Source organism: Phyllostomus discolor, chromosome 10, assembly GCF_004126475.2.
Source record: "Phyllostomus discolor isolate MPI-MPIP mPhyDis1 chromosome 10, mPhyDis1.pri.v3, whole genome shotgun sequence".
NCBI lineage: Eukaryota > Metazoa > Chordata > Mammalia > Chiroptera > Phyllostomidae > Phyllostomus > Phyllostomus discolor.
The window spans coordinates 58,266,682-58,289,765 of NC_040912.2; the positions used below are offsets into that span (position 1 = coordinate 58,266,682).

General features: G+C 37.6%; 1 protein-coding gene across 1 annotated transcript in view; it reads left to right on the forward strand.

The window, feature by feature from the left end:
* HECW1 (HECT, C2 and WW domain containing E3 ubiquitin protein ligase 1) overlaps window positions 1–23,084 on the forward strand; it is a 583,340-nt gene that overhangs the window by 407,624 nt on the left and 152,632 nt on the right. The window contains 1 exon segment of the mRNA XM_028525426.2: window positions 9,822–9,956. Within this exon segment, the coding sequence (XP_028381227.1) occupies window positions 9,822–9,956 (135 nt within the window).

The window sequence follows — 23,084 nt, forward strand, 5'->3', positions numbered from 1 at the left end:
ACACATAGATGATCCTTTGGATGAGTACAGCGTTAACCATGATATGTCACCCAGCTAGCCACTTTTTATAAAAGGTGAAAAAGAGATAAGACTTTTGTTAGAGAGGAGAAGGATTGTGAGCTTAATCCAGAAAACACAGCACTTTGTGTGAAGTTAGATAGTGACACAGAGTGAGAGTAAAGGATAGAAATTAGGTACAGAATATGAGAGAATAGAGTTAACCACAACAGTAATAAAGCTCAAGAAGATAGTGATATGGGCTAAGACCATGGAGGGGTGCTGTGTAATTTTACAATTATACGGAACAACAATTACTTATAGTAATACTGGAACAACAATAATATGACAAGAAATATATGATCTGAATAACAAAAAGAAAAGGTACACAACCAAGTTCAGAGTGTTACTGGAACATGAGTGAAGTGAAAGGAGGACAATTAAAATACAGTATGAAAGAGAGAACAAGGAAAACCAGTGAAACAATGTAATTAAACAAACAAAACAAAGAAAACTAAAACAGAAAGAAGAGAAATAGAAATACTAATAAAATAAAAGAAGTAAAAATAATGAAAAAATAATACATATAAACAATAAAATGCAAGTTCTAGAGTATAGCAAACTGAAATTTGTCTCAGTTTCTCAGTTGTTGGGTTTAGTTTTGTGCTCCTTCTCTAGATCTGCCTCTGGACTTTTCACAGCTCCAGGTCTTACTGTCTCACACTTAGGGGAAACAGTGGGTAGGGGAAGCCTTTAAACCCACCAAGCAAGTTCTGTTGGTTTTCCTGGAATCCTCAGGCTGGGAGTGGCTGGGCTTCACTTTTCTCCTGTGGTTTCTCGAGGATGTGAGCCAGATCTGGGCTGCAATATTCACAGTTGCCCAGCCTCCAGCCCAGGTCTTCCACATGCTGCTGGGCCCACATTATCCATCTGCACTGTAATAGCACCTTTAATTCACCAGTTGTGTTGCCAATGATTTACACTGATTAGGGGCAACTCACTCCCCACCTCATCCCTCTTTGCTGGCTTGGGTGCTGCACACTCTCAAAGTCTCTTCAAGGAATTTCTGCTTTCCCACTAAGTTAAAATCTCCATGGGGACTGCTAAGTCCCTGGGCCCTGCTGCCCGCCTCTGAACAATCCATGCAGTGTGCCTCATCATTCCTCTTCACTAGCCAGTTGCACAAGAGTTCCTTAAACAGCAACTGGGAGCCTTCTTTGAGTAAAATATTCTTACTGTTCTTTCAAGTGCCCAGCTTTTCACACAGTCCAACTTTCTAAGCAGTCCAGAGACTATCCAGGCCAGGGTCCGATATGGCCCAATTCTTCTCCCTTCTCCAGATGTCACCTGGCTCCCTAGTTTCTCTGGTAATTTCCGAGTCAGTGGCCACAGTCCCCCACCTCTGTGAGTCTTCCACTGTATCTTCATTCCCCTCAGCAACTTCAAGCATCCTGGTTTCTCGTGGTGTAACTCTGCCTTCTCTGCTCTGGTAGAGGAAGGAGCTGCTAAACTGGCTCTCCTCCAAAGCTCCTGTGGCAGCCACTGACCCTGATGCCAGGAGTCACTCCAGGGACCATAACAGCCTTGGGTCCCATGCAGGTCCCAGGGACCTTACCATCCCAATGCAATCCCCTTATCATCTGTTTTTCAAAATCCTCTACAATTTTGGCCTCCAAACTTCCTATAAGGTGGGATTCCATTGACTGTTCACCCTGTTCCTCAAAAGATCAGCTAGTTGTTCCATCTTGGTGCAGGGGAAAGTCTGATTTGTTTCTTAATCTGACTGCTTATCTTTCATTTTTTAGCAATATGTTACTTAACCTTCACGTGTTTGTGAGTTTTTTTAGTTTTTATTTCTTTGTGATTCATTTATAGTTTCATATCATTATTGTCAGAGAAGATTCTTGATATAATTTCAATTTTCTTGAAATTATTAGACTTGTTTTGCATGCTAGCATGTGGTCTATCCTGGAAATTCTTCCATGTGCACTTGGAAACAATGTATATTCTGCTGCTTTGGAATTAAATGCTTTGAAGATGTTACTTAAATCCATCTCACCTAGTATGCCATTTAAGACCATTGTTTCTTTGTTGATATTGTATCTGGATGATTTATCCATGGATGTCAGTGTGATTTAAGAATCCCCTACTATAAATGTATTACTGTTAATCTCTCCCATTTTGCCCATTAAGATTTAGCTTATATATTTAGGTGCTTCTATGTTGGGTGAATGAATGCTTACAAGGGTTATATCCTTTCATTTAATTGCTTCTTTAACATTATATAGTGTCCTTCTTTGTCTCTTACAATAGCCTTTCTTTTAAAGTCCTTTTTGTCTCATATTATCATTGCTATTCCAGCTTTTTCAAATTTCCATTTGCATCATATATCTTTTTTCATCCCTTTACTTTGAGTCTCTTTGTATCTTTTATTCTGAGGTAAGTCTCTTCTATACAGCATACATATGAGTCTTTTTTCTTTATCCATTCAACATCCCTATGTCTTTTGATTGCAGCATTTAAGCCACTTACATTTAAAGCAATTATTGATAGGTACATATTACTGCCATTATAGTCTCTATAACTATTTGTATTTTTTATTTTTTTCTTAAAGAACACCCTTTAACATTTCTTTTAAATCTGGTTCATTTGCAATACTTTTTTTAGCTTTTTTTCTTGTGTGGGAAGTTCTTTATTTTGCCATCAAATTTAAATAGTAGTCTTGAAAATTAATGTAGTATTTTTTTTCTTTTCTATGTTTTTTATTTTTTAATTTTTTCAATTATATTTTATATTTAATATTATTTTGTATTGGTTTCAGGTGTACAGCATAGTGGTTAGACAATCATATACTTTACAAAATGTTCGCCTGATATTCCCAGTACTCAACTGGCACCATACAGTTATTATAGTATTGTTGATTATATTCCCTATTCTGTACTTTACATCTGCATGACTATTTTGTAACTGCCTATCTGTACTCCTCAGTCCCTTCACCTTTTTCACCCAGTCCCCAGTCCTCTCCCCTCTAGCAACCATCAGTCTATTCCATTTATCTGAGTCTATTTCTGTTTTTTTGTTGTTCATTTATATCGTTCTTTAGATTCCACACGTAAGTGAAATAATATGCTATTTGTCTTTCTGTGACTTATTTCACTCAGTATAATACCCTCTAGATTCATCTATGCTATCACAGTTCATAAGATTTCACTTTTTCCTGTGGCTGGGTAGTATTCTACTATACATATGCACCAACACTTTCTTTATCCACTCATCCACCATTGGACACTGGGTTGCTTCCATATCTTGGTCGCTATCAATAATGCTGCAATAGCTTTTTAATTTCATGTAGTCACATTTGTTTAGTTTTTTCCTTTATATCCCTTGCTCTAGGGGACATATTGGTGAAAATACTGCTGTGTGGGGTATCTGAAAATTTCCTCTGTTCTCCTCTAGGACTTTTATGTTATCACAACTTATATTTAAGTCTTTTATCCATCTTGAGTTTATTTTGAAATATGGTTTAAGTTGGTGGTATAGTTTCATGCTCTTGCACGTACTTGTCCATATCTCCCAACACCACTTGTTGAAGAGGCTATTTTTACTGCATTTTATGTCCCTGCCCACTTTGTAAAATATTAATTGACCATATTGTCATGGGTTTATTTCTGGTCTCTCTATTCTGTTACATTAGTCTGTGTGTCTGTTCTTATGCCAGTACCAGACTGTTTTGATCACAATAGCCTTGTAGTATAGTTTGATATCAGGTATTGTGATCCCTCCTACTTTGTTCTTCTTTCTCAAAATTGCTGCAGCTATTCAGGGTTGTTTTTTATTCCATTATGTTTAATAATGCTTTCTATCAGTGTTATCTATATACTTGTCTGTTCTCCCCAAATAAAGTGAATTTCTTTTTTAAATTTTAATTTTTTTCTTCCCTTTTTAAAGTATTTTTATTGATTATGCTATTACAGTTTTCCCAATTTTCCCCTTTTTCCCCCCTCCACCTTGCTCCCACAACCCTCCAGCATTCCCCCCTACCTTAGTTCATGTCCCTAGATTGTACATATAAGTTCTTTGAGTTCTCTGTTTCTGTACCACTTTTTATCTCTCCCCATCTATTTTATGTCTACTAATTATGCTTCTTCTTCCCTACACATTTCCCCCTATTCCTCCCTTCCCCCTCCCCACTGAAATCTTTCCATGTGATGTCCATTTCTCTGATTCTGTTCCTGTTCTAGTTGTTTGCTTAGTTTTTGTTTTCATTGTTTTTCCTTTCTTTTAGGTTCATTTGTTGATAATTGTGAGATTATTGTCATTTTATTGTTCATGTTTGTATCTTCTTTTTCTTACATAAGTCCCTTTAACATTTCATATAATAAGGGCTTGGTGTTGATGAACTCCTTTAACTTGACCTTATCTGGGAAGCATTTTATCTGCTCCTCCATTCTAAATGAAAATTAATGTAGTCTTGGTTATAGGTTTTTTTCTTTTCTATTTTTTCTGGCCTGAAATGTTTCTTTTGAGAAGTCAGCCTACAATGTTATGGGAGCTCTCTTGTAAATCACTAACTGCCTTTTTCTTTTAAGAAAAAGCCCCCCACTACTGCTTTTAAGATTATCTCTTTGTCTTTAATCTTACCCATTTTAACTGTGATGTGTATTGGTTTTCTTCCCTTCACTGCTGGCTCCCTGTATATTTTCTTTTACTTCACTTTTCATAGCTTTCAGTTTTTCTTCTATTTTTTTTTTACCATACTCAGCCATTTCTGTGAGTACTGTGATTACCAAAGTTTTGAACTGTGCCTCTGATAGCTTGGCTATCTTTTCATCATGTAGTTGTACTTTTTTCTGGAGCTTTGATCTGTTCTTTCATCTGCACCTGTTATATAGTCAGAGGTGGGGCCTTAGGTATTTTCTGAGCAGGGCAACTACCATTGCTACATTGTGGCACTGTTAGTGGGGGAGGGGTCTGAGAAGGAACAGTTCTACTTGCTCAGCTCTCAGCTGGTTCTCAATCACTTCCTCCACTACCCACAGCAAATTCAGCCTTTCTGATGCTGATTCCCAGGTAGGTGGTTTTGTGTATGTTCTAGGACCCTATGGGTCTCTCCAGTGGACTCTCCTGGGAGGCTGAGAGTTTCTCCTGCTGCCTCAACCCCACAGATCTTTTCAGTCAGGGGTTTTCAGGCTTTATTTCCCTGTGCTGGGACCCTGGGTTGTGTGGTCTATCTTACTCCCCAGTTGTGCCTCCTGGTTTAGCTGCACACAGTTGTTGGACTGCCTGCTTGGCCAGCTGTTGCCTCACCCACCCCAGTACTCCAGCCACCACCTTGTCAAGAGTTCTCTCTACCTCAGCTTCCCCTCCTACCCCTCTACCATTTGCCACTCCTACCAGTCTGGATGAATGTTTCTTCTTTAACTCCTTGGTTGTTGGACTTACATACAATTAGATTTTCTGGCAGTTCTGGTTATTTTTTGTTTTTAAATTTTTTTTTTGTTGCCCTTCTTTGGATTGTGCAAGGAGTCACAGTGTTTCTACCTATGCCTCCATCTTGGTTGGAAGTCTCTCATTTTTTTAAATTTTTTTCTTCCTCTAAATGGTGTTTTCTGCTACCTTGTCTTCCAAATCACTGATTTATTCCTCTGCTTCATCCAACCTACAACTTATTATTTCTAGTGTATTATTCACTACAAACATATTCTTTATTTATGACTGTGTTTTTCATAGTTTCTCAGTCCTTTTTCATTCTGTTAAAGTTCTCATTAAGTTCCTTCAGCATCTTTATAGCCACTTTTTTGAACTAATTCTATATCTGGTAAATTGCTGCCCTCTACTTTATGTAGCCTTTTTCCTGGAGATTTCTTTTTTCCTTTCATTTGGGACACGTTTCTTTGTCTCCCTAGTTTAACTTTCTCTTTGTGTTTGTTTCTCCTTATTAAGTAGATCTGCTCTGTCATATAGTGTTGGTAAGATGGACTTATGTTGTAGGTGTCCTGTGGGTTCCATTGGCACAATATCGTTGACCACCCGATCTGGGTGCTCTAGGAATGGTCCTTGTGTTTATGTAAGCCATCCTGTCATAAGTGAGTCTTGAATGCTATTGGCCCATTTGTGTTGGGAGAACCTCAAGCTGGCTGGATTATAAGATCAATCCCAACCGTAGTGTATGAGTTGTTGCACATGTGCTGATCATATTTTGCCTCAGCAGAGTCATGTACCTGCCATGATCTCCCTTTGGATATGCCACTTTTCAAGCTAACTGGACTCTGCTCTGATATCTGAAGGTGGACATTGGGCATGTCTATTTTGGAGCCTCTTCAGAGGGACTCTGATGCATGTCCATATCACATGCTGCCTGTGACTGGCTATGGGCAAATTTTTGGAGCTACAAAGTGACCCGCATTTTGTGGCTGCCTCTGTGTGGCCCCGATATGTATTGTATAGAAATGACAAAGCTGTACACCAAGTCCAGTTTCCACTGCACGGAGCCCAGGAGTTAGTCAGGAAAATCCCAAGACACCCTGAAATTCACCCTGCCTGCCTCTGCCTGTTAGTCTCAGTCACTGAATGAGCCTCTGGTGATAGTTGAGTCACATGACAGATTCTCAGTGAGTCACCCAGTAGGGGTGATTAGGGTTCACCAATTTGCTACAGTTTCAAACTCAGTGTCAGTGCTGGATCTGAGGCTACTCAGCAAATGTCACAATGTGTACAAAATCTAGCTCCCTTGACCCACCATGTGCCTTCAATCCTTTGTGCTGGTTTGGGGTTTGGGGAACTTGTCAGGGTGCAGTCAGCAGAGATTATCTGGCTCAAACAGCATATTTGGCCGCATGACGGGAAGGCTCTGCACCAGTCTGGAGTGGGAGAAAAAAATGGCCCCAGTCCTTGGGCTACACAACTCAGTCTATCCAGATTGTTCTGAGAGTTATAGCTCAGCATGGTGAATCCACCAGGAGACAGAAGGATGGAGCTTCCAGGAGCCAGAGGGTAGGGCTAGAAGATCCCTCATTCAGAAGAGACACAACCAGCCATGTTCATGGAAAAGACGGTTGTTACAGATGCTGCTGCAAAGCTTCACAAGTCAGTCACTGATCCCTGCTGAGAATGGAAAGACCTGCTCACTCCAGAACAGACAGCTAACTCCTCAGTAGGACACAAGCTCTATAGGGAGGAGCAACATGGAGTTCAGAGGGCAATACTCTTACCTTCTTCCAGGTTGATGCCATAAGGAGGGGAGTGTTCCAACCAAGAAAGATTGCATCTGTGGTATAGGGGAGGGACTCAGCACAGGGATCCAGGCAGCTGTCCCTTCTACTCTCTCTCCAGAGCACAATCCCTAGTCTCTTCTCACATGATTTTAGTTCACTCCATCTTCTCTCTGCCAGAGGCCAGAGTGAGTGGCTGTGAACAAGGTTTTTTGCACTGGCCTTTTAATAAAGCTCTTGTGTCTCTGCCTGGTGGACAGAATCCCCACTTCTTTTCATAGCCAAGATGTTATGTGGGCACCTTTTCCTGACTATGATTTTCTAGGCTGGGGAGCCAAGCAAGAAGTTAAGATTCTCACACTTCTCAGGGAAAACCTGAGAAACTAAGATATCCCACCAGAATATCAGTCACTGCCCATGGGAGTGTGCCAGTCCTTTTTGTGTCTCTGCCCTTCCTACCTGTCTCTGTGTGGCTTCTTCTGAATATCCTTGGCTATAAGATTTCTGTTCTGTTAGTCTTAAAATATTTTTCCAGGTTGATTGTTCTATATTTTAGTTGTAATTCTAGTTTGATCATGGGAGGGGGTAAGCATACCTTCTACCTCCTCCACTGCCATCTTCTATGTTGGCAGTTCCATTCTAATTTTTAAGAAACATCCATACTGAGGAAACATCCATCCATAGTGGCTGCACCTGTCTGTATGCTCACCAACAGTATATGAGGCTTCCTTTTTCTCCACATCCTAACCACATGTCATCTGTGAATTTATTGATAATAACCATTCTGATATTTGTAAGATAGTATTTTATTGTGGTTCTATTTTCCATTACTCAAATGATTAGTGATGTTAAGCATTTGTTCATACATCTATTGGTCATCTGTATGTCCTCTTTGAGAAGTGGATTGACTGAGGTCCTCTGTCAATTTTTAAGTGGATTTTTTTAGTAATTTTTGTTGTTGTGTTGTGTGTGTTCTTTATAAATTTTGGACATTAACCCTTTATCAGATGTATCATTGGCAAATATCTTCTCCCATTTAGTAGGGGTTTCCCCCCTATTTTAACCACTTCTCCTGTTTTTTTTTTTTTACTTTTTTTCTCCTTTTTTAATTTTTGGCTTAATCCCTCCACCCTGTTACCTAGCTCTGTGAGTCTGTCACTATTTTGCTTGTTTGTTTGTTTGTTTTGTTCATTAGACTCCACATATGAGTGGAATCATATGGGACTTGTCTTTGTCTGGTTTGTCCACTTAGCATAATGCTCTCCAAGTCCATACATGATGTTGTAAAGGTAAGATTTCCTTCTTTTTTTATGGCCAAGTAGTATCCCATTGTATAAACGTACAATGGCTTTTTAAAATCCATTCATATATTTATGAAGATTTTGGCTGTTTTTTATTTTGTTTATTGTTTCCTTGGCTGCACAAAAACTTTTAGTTTGATATAGTCCCATTTGTTTATTTATTTTCTTTTCTCAATGCCCAAGGAGGTATATAAGAAAAAATAATGCTAAAACATGTGTCAGAGATTGTACTGCCTATGTTTTGATATAGGAGTTTTATGTTTACAAGTCTCATATTTAAGCCTTTAATCCATTTTGAATTTATTAGGTGGTCTAGTTTTATTTTTTCAAGTATTTAAAGTATGTAAAATTTTCTCAACACCATTTATTGCAGAGACTATCTTTATTGTATATTTTTGCCTCTTTTGCCATACGCAAAATGGCTGTATAGGTGTGGGTTTATTTCTGGGCTCTTTATTCTCTTCCATGTATCTATGTGTGTGTTTTTATGATGGTACCATGCTCTTTGATTTCTATAATCTTGAAGTATAGTCTAATATCAGCTAGTACGATACTTCCAACTTTACTCTTCTTTCCCAAGATTGCTGAGGCTATTCATGGTCTTTCGTTGTTGCACTTAAATTTTTGTATTTTTTTTCTAGATTTGTGAAGTATTCCATTTGTATTTTTAAAGTATTGAATGTAATCATTATTCACCCATCAAACTGAATACTATATGCTTTTTAAAATTCAGTGTTAAAAGAATAATAAATTATTGAAATGCTCATAAAATAATAGGCAAAATTTTATAACAAAATTGTAGATGTTGAGATGGAAAGCTATGTATATATTTGTGTACTTTTACATTTGCATAGGAAAAGAAAAATGAAAAATCACAAGAATATATTGTTGATTGCCTTTAGATTATGATATTTGGAATGATATTGGTTACTTTTGTTTTACTATTTATTCTCTAAATTTTATTCTCAATGAGACTGGTAATTCTATAACCATTAAAAAACACAATAAATAAAATTCTTTAGACTTTATTAAACATCATTATTATTTATCCATCAAAGACTCTATCTTATTTTGCACATTAAATAAAGTGTTATGATTACTACTCTATAACTCCACAATATAAGGTGTTAGTGACTGTGATTGCTTCATTCAACTACTGAGCAAACAGGTGCACAGTGCCCCAGTTTTCCATCTAATTTTGAGTATATAAAAAAGAGAGACAGAAATAAGCATGATACCTGTGCCCCTCATATGATTCACTTCATTCTGGTTCATTCTCACAATGTGTTTTCTTTTACTGGTCTGTCTGCAGTCTTTTTTCGTGGACCACAATAGTCGAGCTACCACTTTCATTGACCCCCGAATCCCTCTTCAGAATGGTCGTCTTCCCAATCATCTGACCCACCGACAGCACCTTCAGAGGCTCCGAAGTTACAGTGCTGGAGAGGTAACACCACCCATTTCCTCTACTCACAGTTCACAGATCTACAGGCCCTGCCTATTCTTGTGGAGTAAGAACTATTTCTTAGTGGCTGAGATCTAGGGTTTCCTGTTATTCAGGAAGCTGAACCATATCCCATACTTCTCTGTAACATAAGTGATGACTAGAAGACACTCATTTCACTTTCTAGACCCATCTTCAGATTGTCTTACTTCTGCCTTCTATTTTTGTCCTACACAGTCACCTCTGCTGAAAATTGCCCAATTTAAGGGAAGTGTAAAAGGCAATGCAATGAGATTCCTACCTTTGTAGCTGGAATGGTGCTTCATAAAATACTGGTCATGTGTGTATTCTTAATAGATGATGGAACTGCTATGCAGCATATGCCTGACTTTAAACTTATACCTCTCCATAGATCCTGGAGAAGACTTTTACAATGTATACATGGATTAAAAACTGAAGAAATCAACTAGGCACCAAAACTACTCTGTTCCCATCCTACAACATGCTTTTCTGGTTTATATCTTGTTTTATTACTTGTGGTTACCTGCTACTGAACCATGAAAAGCTGCCACATTTCTTAAGCTCAAATTCATTGCTTTTCTGAAATACTGTGTCTATATCCCATACTCTTTTTTGTCCACTCTCGAACCAAAACTCAAAACAGTTCTTTTTTATTTTCAATCAGTTCCTGTGAATATTATGAGTAAATCTTTTTTTACATTTTCCAAGAATCTCCAGCATCTTATCTTTAAAAACCACCAGGATCTTAAGAGATGAGAGGACTGAGAACCATTTCCCATAAAACAGCTTTTAAAAGTGGATTATTAGTGAGGCAAAAATATTAAAAAAGTGGTTTAGTAAGAAAAGAAGTATGTATTTGGCCTCTTCATATAGTCATTCTGGGGAGAATCACAGTGTACACCTTAGGAGAAACAGGGAAAGTTAAAATTTACCTAAAAGCCTCCAGATAGCAGACATAAGTCTCAAAGGAAGAATCCATTGTTGGTGTACCAGTGCTTGTTTTAAACAAAGTCTAGTGTACAAAAAATTCTTTACTACACTTCAGATGAATTATCTATGTACTCTGAGAGACGCAAGTATATCTAAGCAAGGGTATTTATGTTTTAATGCCAGTGTGATAAATTGATTTTTTCTCATGGGGTCTTCTTAGGTATTATTGCTTTAGGATAATACTGAAAATACGTTAACTTTTTCTGCATATACATAAAATGTGTATGTGACCAAGCTGAAAGGGAATATTACACATCTGCAAGTGTTATGTGGGTGTCAGGATCCTCTTGATACCAGACACTCGGTAGGAAACAAATTCACAGGCTACAAAGTGCAATTTTCCATCTTCCCAGGTTAATATATAAAGCCCCCTTGTCTAGTTGCACTTTTATAACACTTCAGAAAGTACTTTTCCTGGCTGGTGTGGCTCAGTGGACTGAGTTCTGGCCTGTGAACCAAAAAGGTCACCAGTTCTATTCCCAGTCATGGAACATGCATGGGTTACAGGCCAAGTCCCCATTTAGGGATATGTGAAAGGAAACATCTTTCATACTGATGTTTCTCTCCTCTCTTTCTCCCTCCCTTCCCCTCAAATAAATAACCAAAATCTTAAAAAAAGAAAGTACTATACATGTTGCCTTGAGATAGTAGTATACAAATTCAAAATCCTGCACCAGCTTGAAATATGTGATTTTATTTATTAATTTCTAGATAATTATTATTTATTTATCTTGATTGATCTTTTTATTTTTATGACATTTTATTGATTGTGTTGTTACAATTGCCCCAATTTTTCCACCTTCGTCCCCCTTCACACAGCCCCCCAACTCCCTCAGACAATTACCACCCATTGTTCATGTCCACAGGTCATGCATATAAGTTCTTTGGCTATTCCATTTCCTATACTATACTTTGCATCCCCATGACTATTCTGTAACTACCTATTTGTACTTCTTAATCCCCTCACCTCTTCACCCATTCACTCACACACCCCTGCCATCTGGCAACCAACCATCAGAGTGTCCTCCATAACCACAGTTCTGTCTCTGTTCTTTTTTTTTTTTTGCTTGTTTTGTTTTTTATGTTCATTTGTTAGGTCCATTTGTAGATAGGTAGATAAATATTTTCATTTTATTAGTCATATTTTGATTTCCTTTTTTTTCTTAAATAAGTCCCTTTAACATTTTATATAATAATGGTTTGCTAATGATGAACTCCTTTGTTTTTTTCTTGTCTGGGAAGCTCTTTATCTGCCCTTTAATTTTAAATGATATCTTTGCTGAGTCAAGCAATCTTGGCTATAGATTTCTGCTTTTCATGACTTTGAATATTTCTTGCCCCTCTAGTCTGCAAAGTTTCTTTTGATAAATCAGCTGATAGTCTTATGGGAACTCTCCTATAGGTAACTAAGTAATTCATCTGTGGCTGTTTTTAAGATTATCATTATCTCTAACCTTTGGCATTGTCATTATGATGTGTTTTAGAGTGGGCTTCTTTGCATGTACCTTGTTTAGGATATTCTGTGCTCCCTGAACTTGCATGTCTATTTTCTCCACTAAATTAGGGAAGTTTTCTTTCATTATTTTTTTCAAATAGATTGCCAGTTTCTTGCTGCTTCTCTTCTCCTTCTGGCACCTTATGAAGTTAATGTTGGAATATTTGAAGTTGTCCCAGAGGCTGCATACACTATCCCCATTTTGAGGGGGTATTCTTTTCTCTTCTTGTTGATCTGATTGGGTGTTTTTTGTTTCCACATGTTCCACATTTTTTATCTGATGCTCAGCTTTATCCATTCTACTGTTATGTCCCTGTAAATTTTTCTTTATTTCAATTAGTGTATCTTTAGTTTCTGACTGTATCTTTTTTATGATGTTGAGGTCCTCACTAAGTTCCTTGAGCATACTTATAACCAATTTTTTGAGCTCTTCATCTGATATATTGCTTATCTCCATTTTGTTTAGTTCTTTTTTCTGAAGTTTTGATGTGTTCTTTCATTTGGGCCATGAGTCTTTGTCTTCACGTTTTGGTAGCTTCCCTGTGTTTGTTTCTGTGTATTAGGTAGAGCTGCTATGACTCTTGTCTTGGTAGCATGACCTAATGTAATAGATGTCTTATGGGGTCTATTGGCAGGGCTTCTCTTATCACTCAACCTGGGTACATGAGGTGCACCTTTTGTTTGGGCTGAGTACAGCCTTGATTGTTTTTATCAGGTAAATGAGAAGGATTTACCCATATCAGTCAGCTACAAGGACTATTTGTGACTACTGACCACCAACCTCCTCCTTCTATGAAGGATCTTCTGTGCAGGGACAGGGTGGTGGTGCTCTGACATGGTCTGTAGCTGTCTACTGGATGCACAAGCTCTGGAAACCCAAGAGTTTTCTGGGTGTTTCAGGCAAAGGTCAGCCCTGACCTGGATTCTGCCCAAGGCCACCCTGTATGAGCTATAAAGCAGCCTGGGATGGCTGGTACTTCTACTTGGCTTGGAGATTCCTAGTTGAAGCCAAGTTATGAATCTAGTCTGGCTGCTGCTAGTGCCAGATCTGAGACCACTTAGAAAGAGTTATGGGGGCTGGGAACTCACTGATGCTGTCTCTTGCTTGTTTGAGAGGGTTTAGGAAGTTGTGAAACATGAGCCCAGACCAGCCATTCATATGGAAAAGCCATTGTTAACAGCTTGAGTGGGCCATAAGCTGGTTGAGATGGAGTCTCAAGGGATCTCCAGGGTGGGGCAAATAGTATTAGCCAGGTTGATGGAGTCTTAGATAGAGCACCTACTTACTGGCTCTGTGGCTTTGTCGGGGAAGGTTCAGAAAAGAGACAATGACCTCTGCCCACCTTTCCGTCTGGGAGAAAGCTGCCCCCCAGTTCTCGCCTTGATGCCAGACACTTAGTTTCTCCTTGTATGCTACTGGTGTCTTTCAAGCTACTACCTCAGTGATGGAGCTCAGAAGGAGTGAGTCTGAGTAAGTCAGCACGTGGGTTCTTAAAAAGGAACTGCTTGAGACTTCAGAACTTTCTTGCACTGAGTCAATCCCCACTGGTTTTTGCAACCAGACATTATGGGAACTTAGCTTACTGACACTGGAATCCTGAGCTCTGAGACCTGGTGTGGGGCTAGGACTCCTCTCTCACAAGATATTCCTTGTAAATTTTATCCACATGAATGTCGGACCAGCTTGTCCAACATCTTTGCCTCTCCTACCAGTCTGGATGGATGTGGTTAACTTAATTTGGTAGTTATCAGACTTCCATTCAACTTGATTTCTGATGGCTGTGAGTGATAGTTGTTCTATAGTTTAGTTGTAATTTTGATGTGGTTGTGCAAGGAGGCAAGATATTTTTACCTACATCATGATCTTTATGGGAAGTCAATGGAATATATCATTTTAGTTTATTTGAAATGTCCAAGGTCTTTAATATTTTAAGGCAATTTCAGTATTATTGTAAGATAACTGCATATGATAAAAAGAAACTGAGCACAGCAGACAGATTCACAGTCAATAAAATAAAAACATATATTACTCAATGTAAAATGAACCCCCAATCAGATAGATTTCTTACACTTATAAGAAATTTATATATATATATATATATATATATATATATTCAATTTTCTATGAAAAATAAGTTTAAGGTTATGAGTATCTGTTTCAAAACATTTATACATTCACTTGACTTGATTAAATAACCCAAGCACAGTTTGATTGAATATCAACATTAATGAAAAATGCCACTTGCATCAGCCAAGACAGATTTAACGTATAAAGCTGAATGGGCATAAAATTGCATCAGCCATCTCTATTCTTCCCAATTTATCCACTGTCTGATTTATTCTGCTCATCAGATTTTTGAACCACTCTTATCCCTCTGTTCATCCACTCTGTGATAGTAGCTTTGCACTGACACAAGGGGAAACTAAGAAAAGCAATAGAGAGAAACCCTGAGAGGCAAAAGATATCTGATTCAGAGGCAGAATATCAGATCAAACAAAGACCTAGCCTCTTTTAAAACAAATTTTTGGTTCTTCCTACTGCAAGAGAGCACAGAGACTAAAGAATGAAGAGACAGGAAGACCTTGGTATTATCAACGGACCCCTACATAAAGCCACAATATCCAACTGTTAATCAAGCAGGTGGCATATTATTATTCTTACAGATTGATATTTTCTTTTATTAAATAAAACAGTAATTTTAATCTAATAATGTCTGTAAAAACTTCAATTAATAATATAAAATATCATTAAAAATAAAAAATACCATACCTGTGTCCTGTTCTGAAAAAATAAAGGGAGGGGGCAGTAGAAAATGTTAATGTGTTTGCAGTGATGTGATTTTATTCAAGAAGCACTGTACAATGCAAAGAAGTATACTGTCCTGGAGGAGAGTGTATTTTATTTGTAAAGCCATAAAAATGCACACAGAGTTAAGTAACCAGAGATATTAGAATTTGAATGAGTGTCAGAAGAGATATTAGGACAATTGCCAGAGAACTTCAAAAGAGGCCAAGGAAAGGTGTCTTTCAAAATAAGGAATTTTATTTACTTACTAGACTTAGAACAGTTGATAAAATTTAGCTAGGTTCAAAGAAAGAGGAAGGACAACCCAACAGAGAACATGACATAAACAAAGGAGCAGAGGTAGCATTGAGAAAGGCCTGTACTAACAGCTGTCAGAAGGGAGAGGGTTGAAGGGGGGGGTGGCTAGAAGAAAGAAGGTGAATGGATTAAGCAAATTATAATTATATATTATATATATTGTATATACAATATATACACACATATGTTATATATACAAGTTTTATATATTCAAAACAAGAGTATTAGAATAAAATTAGAATTAGAATGTTGATATATATATAACAACCTAATATATATAATCTAATTTTATATATATATACACACACACACACACACACACACACATGTATATATATCACAAAGACTAAAGAAGGGAGACACAGGAAGACCTGTCTCTCTCTCTATATATAAAAGAACAGTGTTATCTTAGCTAGAGAGAAAGACAGTTGGTGGGTAGGTGCAGGATGGCAAATGTGGGGGAAATGTGGGTGGAATGAAACTTTTTAGGGTGTGATAGGCATACAGTGTAGTGCAGATGATGTTTTGTTCAGTTGTACACTTGAAACCTGTATGGTTTTGTGAACCAATGTCACACCAATAAATGCAAGAAAAAAAAAAGGGGAAATGTCTGTAGAGATACAACTTGCTCTTTATCTTGGTTTTTGTAAGCATTGAAAGCCACAAGGAAGAGTTGGGACTCTTTTGAGTCTATTGAATAAATTTTCAAGAAATAATATGATGATTTTTGTGTAAAAAAAGAGCTTGAGAGATCAATTTAACCATTGTTTCACAATAAAGGAAGACTTGGCATTTGGGAGAATTCTCTAATGTGTGGAATTGTCCCATGATATTGCAGGGCCTTTTTTTTTCTGGATTTAGCCATTAAATGTCAGGAATGCCCCTATCTCATCAATTGCTATGAAAACAAACACAATGGAACAAAAATAGTTCCAAGTATTTCCAAACATTCCTATAGGTGGTAATACAACTCCAGTTAAGAGTTGTATTTTATAATCTCACCTATAAGTGGAATTTAATCAACAAAACAAACAAGGAAGTAAAATATAATCAGAGACATTGAAATAAAGAACAAACTGACAATAACCAGAGAGGAGGGGAGAGGGGAATAATGTGGAAAAGAGGGGGAGGGGTCACCAAGGAACATGCATTAACTACACATAGACAAAGTCAAAAGCGGGTAGGATCGAGGGTGGGAGGTAAGGATGGGTAGGCTGGGGGCAGTGGTGGTGGGAAAATCGAGACAACTGTATTTGAACAAACAAAAAAAGAATTGCATTTTACATTCGAGTAAACTAAAATATCAAAAACTCAAGTCATATAGTGAGTTCAGGAATACAGCTCAGATTTCTTAACTTCTAGCCCAGTGTAAACTAGCATTTTAAAAAGTAGACAGTCACAGCAAAGAAAAGGAAAGATCATGGCAAAAAGAAACTTGAGAAAGAAAAGCCAATTATAGATCATTTCCACAGACCATTTACAGATGATGAGGCCCTAAGTCATGGTGGCAAAGATAGAGAAAACAAGACACCCTGTGGAAAGGTGAATCAGGAGTGGAGAGGTTAGAGGAATGGATAACTGGGACTTCCAGCTCTGACTTCTCCATAAAACTGGGAGCTGTGAATTATTATGCCTTCTTTTTTTTCTGAGGCATCAGTTTCCTTTTCTGCAGATGAAGACAAAGGGACTAGATGGCAACTAAACTCTGTTTTGACTCTGTGATTCTCAGAGTAAGTGAGCCTTGGATCATAGACCCATTAATAATACAAAGACAAGATGAGCAGGAAAGCTAAGTAGTAAATATAGCAAGTTTGTCTGTAGATATGTTGATCATGGGTATGAAAACAGCAAGATATCCAATTATAAATGACAATTAAGCAGATGAAAATATAAGACTAGGGAAAAATCATTGATTATATAAAAATACATCATTTTTGTATCATATATCATGGGTAAAGAGGAATTGGTTATAGATACTTCTAATACCACAAACTTAGGCATCAGTATTTTCTGTTCATCTTTATGAGCCATTCTCCAGAATGTTGCTCAGCAGTTATTTTTTAATTAATTTTGTGTAAAAACAAAATTAAAATTATTTTCTGCATTCAGTATCCTAAATGGGAAAAGTTTGCCTCTAAACTCCAACAATAGGTTGTTAATAGAGACACTGTTAAACACCTTTTGCATTAGCCATTACCACACTTGAAAATTTTTTATGCAGTTTCCTAAAAGCAGTTACCAGGAGCATAGAATTCTATGCATAAACAGATCATTATTTGACACATTAAAATGCATGTTAATAGCATGGCATATCTGTCTGCAATATATTTAACAATAACCAACACAACAGGTCTTAGCTTTTCTCATTATGTCCAAATGAAATTGGGTGTAGAAATATGGAAAGAGCATATAGAATTATAAATATGGATCCCCATCACTCTATCAGTAAGGAAATCACTGAAGGTCAAATTTATCTTGGTTATATTTCAGTTTGCAATATAAATTAACATTAATGAGGAAGGATAACAGAACACATGGTTTTCATTTCTTTTACTACCTTACCTCGGTTAAGTTCAAAAATCATTAGTCATAGAAAATTCCTGGAAGGGTACACACAACAAAGGCTTAATAGTACTTACTTCAGGAACAGACAAGAATCTGGTGGGGAAGAGAAACTGAATTTTCATTTTGAAAGCACAAGTCACTCATTGTCATTGTTTTCAGTGAGTTTCTTTGATGACAAAAGCCATTTCATTGACTATAATTACATGAAGAAGTTGTTACTCAGGAAGCTGGCCATTAGGGAGGCTAACTTCTGCATTGCCTTTTTTGTAGATTTATTTATTTATTTTTATTATGCTTTTTACAGTTTTTGCAAATTTTTTCTCCCCTTTTTCCTCTTCTACCCTACTCTGCCTGCCCTACAACATTCCCCTCCTTAGTTCATGTCCGTGGGTTGTACATACGTTTTTTGGCTTCTCTGCTTCCTATACTATTCTTAACTTTCCCCAGTCTATTTTATGCCTACAAATTATGATTCTTGTTCCCTGTACCTTCCCCCCAATTCTTCCCTGCTCCCCACTGATTACCCTCCATGTGATCTCCATTTTTACGGTTCTGTTCCTGTTCTACTTGTCTGCTTAGTTTTTGTTTTTGTTTTTTAGGTTCAGTTGTTGGTAGTTATGAGTTTGTTTTCATTTTATTGTTCATAGTTTTTTTGTCTTCTATTTCTTGGGTAATTCCCTTTAACATTTCATATAATAAGGGTTTGGTGATGATGAACTCCTTTAGCTTGACCTTATCTGGGAAGCACTTTATCTTCCCTTCCATTATAAATGATTGCTTTGGCCCTGGCTGGCATAGCTCAGTGGATTGAGCGCGGGCTGTGAACCAAAGCATCGCAGGTTCGATTCCCAGTCAGGGCACATGCCTGGGTTGCAGGCCACGGCCCCCAGCAACCGCACATTGATGTTTCTCTCTCTCTCTCTCTCTCCCTCCCTTCCCTCTCTGAAAATAAATAAATAAAATCTTTAAAAATAAATAAATAAATAAATAAATAAATAAATAATTGCTTTGATGGATAGAGTAATCTTGGATGTAGGTCCTTGGCTTTCATGACATGGAATACTTCCTTCCAGCCCCTTTTTGCCTGTAAAGTTTCTTTTGGGAAATCAGCTGATAGTCTTATTGGCACTCCTTTGTAGGTAACTCTCTCCTTTCCTCTTGCTGTTTTTAAGATTCTATCTTTATCTTTAATCTTGGGTAGCTTAATTATGATGTGCCCTTGTGGGTTCCTTCTTGGGTCTGACTTCTTTGGGACTCTCTGGACTTCCTGGAATTTCTGGAAGTCTATTTCCTTCACCAGATAAGGGAAGTTTTCCTTCCTTATTTGTTCAAGTAAGTTTTCAATTTCTTGTTTTTTTTTCTCCTTCTGGAACCGCTATGATTCAGATGTTAGAGTGCTTAAAGTTATCCCTTAAGTTTCTAAGCCTTTCCTCATTTGTTTGAATTCTTTTTTCTTCATTCTATTCTTGTTGGATATTTATTTCTTCTTTTTGTTCCAAATCATTGATTTGAGTCCCGGTCTCCTTCCCTTCACTGCGGGTTCCTGTATATTTTGCTTTATTTCACTTTGGGTAGCCTTCATTTCTTTCTTCATTTTTTGACTGAGATCAATTAGTTCTGTGAGCATCCTGATTACCAGTGTTTTCAAGTCTGCACAGATAGGTTGTCTGTCTCTTCTTTGCTTAGCTCTTTTTCTGGAGTTTTGATCTGTTCTTTCATTTGGACCATATTTCTTCATCTTGGCATACCTGTTATGTTGTAAGAGGGCAGAGCCTTAGGTATTTGCCAGAGCAGAGCAACCTTCTTTGCTGTGTTGGGGCACTGTCTGTGGGGGAGGGGGAGGGGTCAAAGAGGGAACAATGCCACTTGCTAGCTCTGTTCTAGTCCCGCTTTCCAAAGAACTTTCCTGTGAGACTGGGAATTTCTCCTGCTGTCACAACCCCTGCAGTATTTGACAGCTAGTTTTGAGTCTTCAGTTTCCCATGCAGCCAGTCCCACCTCGCCTTTCTGTGCATCTTCTCTGCCCCGCCATCCATCTCCTAACTCCCCATGTCCTACCAATATGGGTGAATGTTTCTTTAACTCCTTGGCTGTCAGTGTTCCGTGCAGTTTGATTTTCTGGCACTTCTGGTTGTTTATTGTTTTCTTTTTAATTTATTTTAGACAGGAATGGAGGGAGAAAGAGAGGAAGAGAAACATTAATGCGTGGTTGCCTCTCTCATGCCCCAGGGACCTGACCTGGCCAGCAACCTAAGCATTTGCCATGACTGGGAATTGAACCAGTGACCCTTTGGTTCACAGGATGGCACTCAATTCACTGAGCCACACCAGCCAGGGCTGTTTATTGTTTTTAAATTGGTTATTATCTTTCTTTTGATAGTGTGAGGAAGCAAAGTATTTCTACCTATGCCTCCATCTTGGCTAGACTCTTCTGCACTGCTTTTTAAAGTTGGTAATTTCCTCTTGATGCCATGTAATCTACATTTGATAGGTTTGAGCTGAAGTTTGTAAAATTCAGATGCCTGTTAAAATAAACTTTTTAATTATAAAAAATATGTAATGAGTGTAGAACACGCAGATGGAAAAGAAGTTAAAATCCCCTATCTGGACTATAACCCCATCTGGAGACACTCCCTGGCACACATAGAATTAAAAAGTTGTCATGTTGTCTGTAATTTGTACCCCAATTTACCATTATAGTTCCGTGCCATTAAAATTTTTCAATAATATTTTATCATATGGATCCACAATAATTTATCTCAAACATTTTGCTCTACATTACATTTTTTGCCCACTTTTTACTATTATAAATATGGTGAACAACACAAACATAGAGTTCTCTCTTCTGTTTCATTAACAAACAAAACTTTTAAAATCTATTTTTGGAACACAAAAGGGAAAAACTATAAATTTATCATTTGGGACTTTGAGCTAGTTTTTTTTTTTTTCCATCAGGTCTCCACCATTTTCAAGGAAATTTTTAGCTAATTGTTAGTCTAAAAGCTGCACATTCTAATCACAGCTTTTTAAAAAATCACCAGTTTACATTTGCAAATTGCAACACAAAAGAGATGCTTGTTTACCAGCCACTAAAAGTATTTTTGAGGCTACCTCTTTTCTTTTGTCTGCAGACCTAAAGGCTTGAAATTTTCACATTTACAATGATAATTAAAGCTATCTCAACATGAAAAGGAAAATAAATCTTAAAAGTAGTTATTACTATACAGGTTTTGACAAGTCCTGAAAGAACAGTCATAGCATGTCAAGGAAGAGGCTGATCACTAGGGCCTATCTTCTCCCTGTTTCTTTCTCACTCTCTCACACACACCACTGAGAAACTTATTAAACTAAAAACTGTTAAATACCAGGGAATTCTATGAAATGGAAAATTCATTCTTCTAGTCATTGTTAATAGTTAGGAAAGGAAGAGTTAGTATCATGTTGTTTGCAGTGAGATCCAAATCAGTCACTCAATTGATATCAGATGTCCCTCAAGATAGGTCATTTAGTACCACTTCTGAAATTCAAGAACCCTAGTGCCTCCTAAATTCTAGCCCATTTAGAATCTCAGAATCTTCTACAAATCCTACCTGAAATTGTCCTCATCTCTGTTAATTCCTGGGTTCTAGCTGTAGAATGACATTTCTAACCATTCCATTTTCAGGCTCTAGTCTGTAGGCCATTGAATACTCTTTTGGAGTCAACTCAGTGACCCTTGCCAGATGTTTCTATGGCTCAGGGAAACCACAAGTCCTAACTCTTCCATTTTGTTTCCTCCTTGTCATTCACAGTGAGGTTAAAGCATTTGCATATGTCAGTCATTTCCCCTCAGGGCAGCTCAGCTTCATCTCCTTTCTGAAGTGTTCAATGCAGCTTAGTTTTGTCAGTGAGCAGGTGACCTGAAGAAGTAAGCACCATTATTCCTTAAGCATATCTCCAACACAAGAATTCCCTGTAACAACCAGAAATAGAAGTTAGACTTTTCCTATTTCAAAGTCCAAATACAAGAAGTTGCTATGACAATCAGGAGTACAAGTGTCTTTTCCTGTTCCAAAGCTCTATTATTTGGAGGGGTTGTAACCCATAGACAGTTAGACACTTTGGCTTAGATTGGGACAGAGGACACCACCTGATTTCAGTGCACAGCCAACCCTTTCAAGATCTGCTATCATATGTGCTTCCCAATATTTCTCTGAAACTTCTCACTTAGATAAACTTCAGTTAAGTGGTCTTTGAGAATTCTGTCTTTACAGTATTAAAAATATTTTTCTGCTTTTATTTTTAAATTATTGTTAACGTTTTGTATTGTTGTTCAAGTACAGTTGTCTCCATTTTCCTCCGCCATGACCCTCCCACCACAACATTGATCCCTCCCTCTCATTCTCAATACTATTCCCCTTTGGTTTCGTACTTATGTGTTCTTTAAATATGTTCCTTAATGACCTGTCACCTCTTTTCCCCCATTAGCCCCTCTGACATCCCCACTGGTTACTATTAGTTTGTTCTTCATTTCGATGTCTCAGTTTCACTTGCTTGTTTGTTTTGTTGATTAGGTTCCACTTATAGGTGAGATCATATGGCATTTCTTCTTCATTGCCTGGCTTATTTTACCTAGCATAATGCTCTCTAGTTCCATCCATGCTGTTGCAAAGGGTAGGAGCTCCTTCTTTCTTTCTGCTGTGTAGTATTCCATTGTGTATATGTACCACAATTTTTGATCCACTCATTTACTGATGGGAACTTAGGTTGCTTCTAAAACTTGGCTATTGTAAATTGTGCTTCTGTGAATATTGGGGTTCATAGGTACATTTAAATAGCTGTTTCAGGATTCTTAGGTTATAATCCCAGCAGTGGAATTGCTGGGTCAAAAGAAAGTTCAATTTTTACATTTCTGAGAAAATTCTATAGTTTTCCACAGTGACCCATCAGGATGAATTCTCACCAAAGGTGTATTCTT